Source organism: Doryrhamphus excisus, chromosome 18 (genome assembly GCF_030265055.1).
Source record: "Doryrhamphus excisus isolate RoL2022-K1 chromosome 18, RoL_Dexc_1.0, whole genome shotgun sequence".
Classification (NCBI taxonomy): Eukaryota; Metazoa; Chordata; class Actinopteri; order Syngnathiformes; family Syngnathidae; genus Doryrhamphus; species Doryrhamphus excisus.
This window is the reverse complement of record NC_080483.1, coordinates 4,626,601-4,632,500: the sequence shown is the minus strand read 5'-3', so window position 1 is coordinate 4,632,500 and position 5,900 is coordinate 4,626,601. Positions and strand designations below refer to the sequence as shown.

Here is a 5,900-nt window from a genome sequence, read left to right as displayed (position 1 = left end):
AAAAGAACCGAAAATTGCAAAATAACAAATTACGTCATCTAGCGACTTCTTGCATAGCCAATAGCTTTTTTTTTTTTTTTTTTTTTTACAGAGGAGTCGGCATTGAATTAATGCAAAGACCGAAGAAAAAAAACATTTAGAGACGGTCCCCACGCTTCTATAGAGATAAATGTTCGTCAGACTGCTCACAGTTTGCGGGAACCACGAAACCAAAAAAAATAAAAATACAGCTGAATAGGTGCAGATTCTGGGAGAACTATAAAGCTTTGCGTGCTGGTTATTGTGTGTAGCTTCTCTGTAGGAGTCCACAACTCAATACAAATGGCCGAAAAATGAGCATAACAGATGCATACATGAGCTAACGAGCACGGTTATTAATTGATTTTCAAATCATTTTATCCAAACGCCCCCTAAACGAATGGTTCTCCCCCCCAAATCAACATTTTACAAGTGTCTTAAATGTTTACCTTTGATTGTTCTGTTTTAATCGTTATCAAGGCATGCACAGAAATCTTAATTTATACATTGATATTATACATTAGCTGTGTGTGCATCACGGAGATGCCTGGAGTTGAATAAAATCTGTCCACTTATTTGTGAAATGCCTTTGAATACGAGCTGTGTTATGTTTCCAAGTGCTGCATCTTTAATGTTTTTTTGTTGTTGTTGTTATAAAGTGGTAATTAATCCGCCATCAGTTGATGTAAGGTATCAATCCATCGCCGGCATCTGACTTTCGGTAAATGTCTGGCAGCCTGCTTAGCTCTCACTGAGTATAAGAGAGGAATGAGACAGCACAAACAGGCTGGACTCTGTGGAAGCTATTCCATACTGCTACCTGCTCCCAGACTCGGCCTGTCTTCTGTAGCGTTGCAGGGACTATGGCAGAGACGGGAGGGTCTCAGCTGATCCAGAATCTGACCTTAAGTGCGAGTGGTGCCATTAAGGTACTTTCTCTTTCACCTTCTTTCCAGCATGCCGCCTGGATCAGACACAACATCCGCAAGAAGGAGTGTTGCTTCTTTAAAAAAGGTGCCAGGTATGACTTGCTCCTGTGTTTAAAAGGTTCCACGAAATGACCTTGTCATTGACCCTCCGTGACCTCTTGTTGCTGCCACAGAGAGGATGTGTGCATGTGTGGCTACGGGAAGAGCCAGCATGCGGCCGAGGCCATCAAAGAGGAGGACTTCGACGGCGAGGTGTGGGACGCACACAGACATGTTCGTGAAGTACCCACAGACGCTTTCGGGGACCTCAGCTTTGGTGGTTTGAGGCAGATGACGACCAAGGTAAAACATTACCTTTACTGGTAACACTTTAAGGTAACATTAATAAAGTACACTAAATTACAGTAGTTCATGAGGAGTGAAACTACCTAATCCGGTCTCACTTTACAATAAGGTATAGAAAAATACAGTAGTTACTAATAAAGTAGGAACTGATGAAGAACTAATGACTAAGGCACATCAATTTAGAGTAGTTACAGAGGAACAAAGGAGTAGTTACTGAGGAACTAAGGCACATACATTTAGAGTAGTTATTGAGGAACGAATGAATAGGTACTGATGAACTAAGGCACACATTTAGAGTGCTTACTGAGGAACTAAGGCACATACATTTATTGTTGTTACTGAGGAACTAAAGCACATACATTTAGAGTAGTTACTGAGGAAATGAGGCACATACATTTATAGTTGTGACTGAGGAACTAAGGCACATACATTTAGAGTAGTTACTGAGGAACTAAGGCACACATTTAGAGTAGTTACTGAGGAACAAATTAGCAGTTACTGAGGAACTAAGGCACATGCATTAAGAGTAGTTACCGAGGAACTAAGGCACATACATTTATAGTTGTTACTGAGGAACTAGGACACATACATTTAGAGTAGTTACTGAAGAAATAAGGCACATAAATTTATAGTTGTGACTGAGGAACTAAGGCACATACATTTAGAGTAGTTACAGAGGAACAAAGGAGTAGTTACTGAGGAACTAAGGCACACACATTTAGAGTAGTTATTGAGGAACGAATGAATAGTTACCGATGAACTAAGGCACACATTTAGAGTGCTTACTGAGGAGCGAATGAGTAGTTACTGAGGAACAAAGGCACACACATTAAGAGTAGCTACTGAGGAACTAAGGCACATACATTTATAGTTGTTACTGAGGTACTAAGGCACACATTTAGAGTAGTTACTGAGGAACGAATGAGTAGTTACTGAGCAACTAAAGCACATACATTAAGAGTAGTTACCGAGGAACTAGGGCACATACATTTATTGTTGTTACTGAGGAACTAAGGCACATACATTTAGAGTAGTTACAGAGGAAATGAGGCACATACATTTATAGTTGTGACCGAGGAACTAAGGCACATACATTTAGAGTAGTTACTGAGGAAATAACACACATAAATTTATAGTTGTGACTGAGGAACTAAGGCACATACATTTAGAGTAGTTACTGAGGAAATAACACACATAAATTTATAGTTGTGACTGAGGAATGAGGCACATACATTTAGAGTAGCTACCGAGGAACGAATGAGTAGTTACTGAGGAACTAAGGCACATACATTTAGAGTAGTTACTGAAGAACAAACGAAGAACTAATGACTAAGGCACACGTTTAGAATAGTTACCGAGGCATTGAAGCACATACATTTAGAGTAGTTACTGAGAAGCCAATGAGTAGTTACTGAGGAACTAAGGTGCACACATTTACAATAGTTACTGAGGAACAAATGAAGAAATAATGAGTAGGGCACATACATTTTGAATAGTTACTGAGGCACTAATGCATATTTAGAGTAGTTACTGTGGAATTATTGAAGAACTGTTGAGAACTTGACTTGGGCACATCAATTTAGAGCAGTCACAGAGGTACTAATGAGTAGAGAGTAGTTACTGAGGAACTAAGGCACATAAATTCATAGTAGTTACTGAGGAATGAATGAAGTACTAATGAGTAGTTTTCAGGGTTAGGTAGGTTTCCTCCTTGTGAACTACTGTCATTTGTGTACCTTAATGTAAAGTATTACCCCTCAACTTGACACATTAGTTCCTCGTTACTTCTTCATTAGTTACTACTCTAAATTTATGTACCAAAAATGCTCACAGGCCTTATATTGGACACATTCTACGGTATAGCTTCCCTTCATTCTCAGTATGCCCGAGTGTCCGCAGAGACCAGTCCCGAGGTCCTCTACCAGTTACTGACTGAACAGTGGAAGCTGTCTCCCCCCGACCTACTGACCGCTCCATGAGCTGCCTGCCCGTGTCTCTGTCTCTGCTCGCCACGTTCCAATCAGCCGTGGCCATTCCGGGCGCACCATCCGAAGTGTACACCTTCGGGACGCAGTACTGGTTCCTGGGATGCTCCTACTTCCTGGGACTGCTCATCCCAGCTCACGTTTTTATACCCGTCTTCTACCGACTGCGGCTGTCCAGCGCCTATGAAGTAAGGCAAAAAAAAGCAACTTATGGCTAGTTAGAACTGAATGAAGTAAAAGGTACATAATATAAATTGTACTTAGTTAAATATTGTGGAACTGGGAACTGATTATGGGATGCACTCAATTGTAATCTGATACATGTTCAAATGAAATAAAGCCATTACCATTACCATTACAATTGAACGCATCCCATAATCAGTTCCCAGTTCCACATGTCCAAAAGGAGTAGGAAGAAGCAAAGCTTATTAAATCCTACCCCTCCATCTGGTACTTTTACAATCACTAACTGTTACATTTGTTCACTTCCCGCTTTCCTAATATAGGTTAAGATTTTTATTTTTTGTCACGTACCGAAGTACGAGGTGATTGTACTCGAGTACCCTGTGTATTGCGATTTAATCAGTTTTCGACTTGGCCGTGATCAATTAATTTCTGCAAGGTAGGATTCCTCATAAATAAATGGAATATTTTCATAATCGGAGCATAGGAAGCCAGTTTACCTCGTAGTACAACAACTCGGCAGAATGTGTCGAAGGTGTGCACAAGGCCTTCAGAATCAGGAGTGCTGGCACATGTCATTTAAATACTAATAACAACGGGACTGCTCGTTAAACCAATCAGATTTCAGATTCGCCTCATAGGGCCAGAGAGCAGGCGATAGCATTTTCCGGGTCCTCTGATTGGTTGATGTCTGACACGGACTATGCAGTATATTATTCATTCATTCATTCATTTTCTACCGCTTATCCTTATGTGAGTGTGAATGGTTGTTTGTCTATATGTGCCCTGTGATTGGCTGGCCACCGGTCCAGGGTGTACCCCGCCTCTTGCCCGAAGACAGCTGGGATAGGCTCCAGCACCCTGCGACCCTCGTGAGGAAAAGCAATAGAAAATGAATGAATGAATGAAAATCCTCATGAGGGTCGTGGGGGATGCTGGAGCATCCTATCCCAGCTGTCTTCAGGCGAGTGGCGGGGTCGCCAACCAATCACAGGGCACATATAGACAAACAACCATTCACACTCACATAAGGATAAGCGGTAGAAAATGAATGAATGAATGAATAATATACTGCATAGTCCGTGTCAGACATCAACCAATCAGAGGACCCGGAAAATGCTATCGCCTGCTCTCTGGCCCTATGAGGCTACCGCTTTTTCCTCACGAGGGTCGCGGGGGGTGCTGGAGCCTATCCCAGCTGTCTTCGGGCGAGAGGCGGGGTACACCCTGGACCGGTGGCCAGCCAATCACAGGGCACATATAGACAAACAACCATTCACACTCACATTCATACCTGTGGACAATTTGGAGTGGCTAATTAACCTAGCATGTTTTTGGAATGTGGGAGGAAACCGGAGTACCCGGAGAAAACCCACGCATGCACGGGGTGAACATGCAAACTCCACACAGAGATGGCCGAGGGTGGAATCAAACTCGGGTCTCCTAGCTGTGAGGTCTGCGCGCTAACCACTCGACCACCGTGTGGCCGTCAAACTAGCATTTTTTTGTGATTTTCATGAACTTAACGCTGTCATGCTTGGTGTCATGCTTACCATGCTAATGTTAGCATATTAGCATGCTTAGCATGCTCCCCCGAAGATAGCTGGGATAGGCTCCAGCACCCCTCGTGACCCCCTACGAATACCAAGGATTTACTGAACAATATATGTACAGTAAAACAATTTAACTGCAATACATATTGGAGAAGAGGACGAGACTCACCGGTTGCACGGCAAATTTGTTTTTAAAATAAACGTACAGTCTATACGCATTGCACGACTAAGCTGCTGAGTATTCCTTCGTTAAGTTCAAAATGCCCATCTGATGAATCTCCTGGCAGAAAACGCCTCATGTAGATCACACGCCTTTAGCCTGTCGCCAATAGGTGGCGCTGCGACGAAATCAGGAAGTGACCTACGGGGACCTTCGGGGCGGGGCCATGATCACATGTACCAAGTATGATGAAGATCTGACCACGTGGAGCCAAGTTATTCACGTCTACAGTTACGCTCAGCGTGCAAGGCCAAGGCAGATGAAAAAGGGCAAAATTTGGGGGCGTGCCACGCCCACATCGTATGGAATATCCCAAAATCCTTCGCAATTTAACGTGGGCCATCCGTCTAGTGTCCGTTGATGCAACAACGGACTCATTAGGTCAAACCCCCTAGGAGGAGTTCGTCAGGTTACGACACCTACTTCTGGCACGAAAAAGGCCGCCGCCATCCAAAATGGCGGACTTCCCGTTCGTTTTGCAATATGGGTTCTTGAGACTTTTTGGTCCGTCCTGTCACGATAGACGTCTCCACCAAGTTTCGTGACGATAGGTGAAACTGGTGGCGGGGGCCAATTTTTTTTTTATTTCAAGGTGGCGCTAGAGAGCCAATTTTGGAACATTATATTTGAAACCCATATAATATCAAATTTTTCGCCAGACCTGATG

At 43.1% G+C, this 5,900-nt stretch overlaps 1 protein-coding gene across 1 annotated transcript in view; it reads left to right on the top strand.

Moving 5' to 3' along the window:
- The window catches only part of LOC131106606 (transient receptor potential cation channel subfamily M member 2-like), a 15,914-nt gene extending 11,534 nt beyond the window's left edge, over positions 1-4,380 (top strand). Inside the window, exons 3-5 of the mRNA XM_058055828.1 lie at positions 975-1,039; positions 1,121-1,289; positions 3,173-4,380. Of these exons, the coding sequence (XP_057911811.1) occupies positions 975-1,039; positions 1,121-1,289; positions 3,173-3,271 (333 nt within the window). The 3' untranslated portion in view covers positions 3,272-4,380. The remainder of the gene's footprint in view (positions 1-974; positions 1,040-1,120; positions 1,290-3,172) is intronic.
- Positions 4,381-5,900: the final 1,520 nt, after the last annotated feature.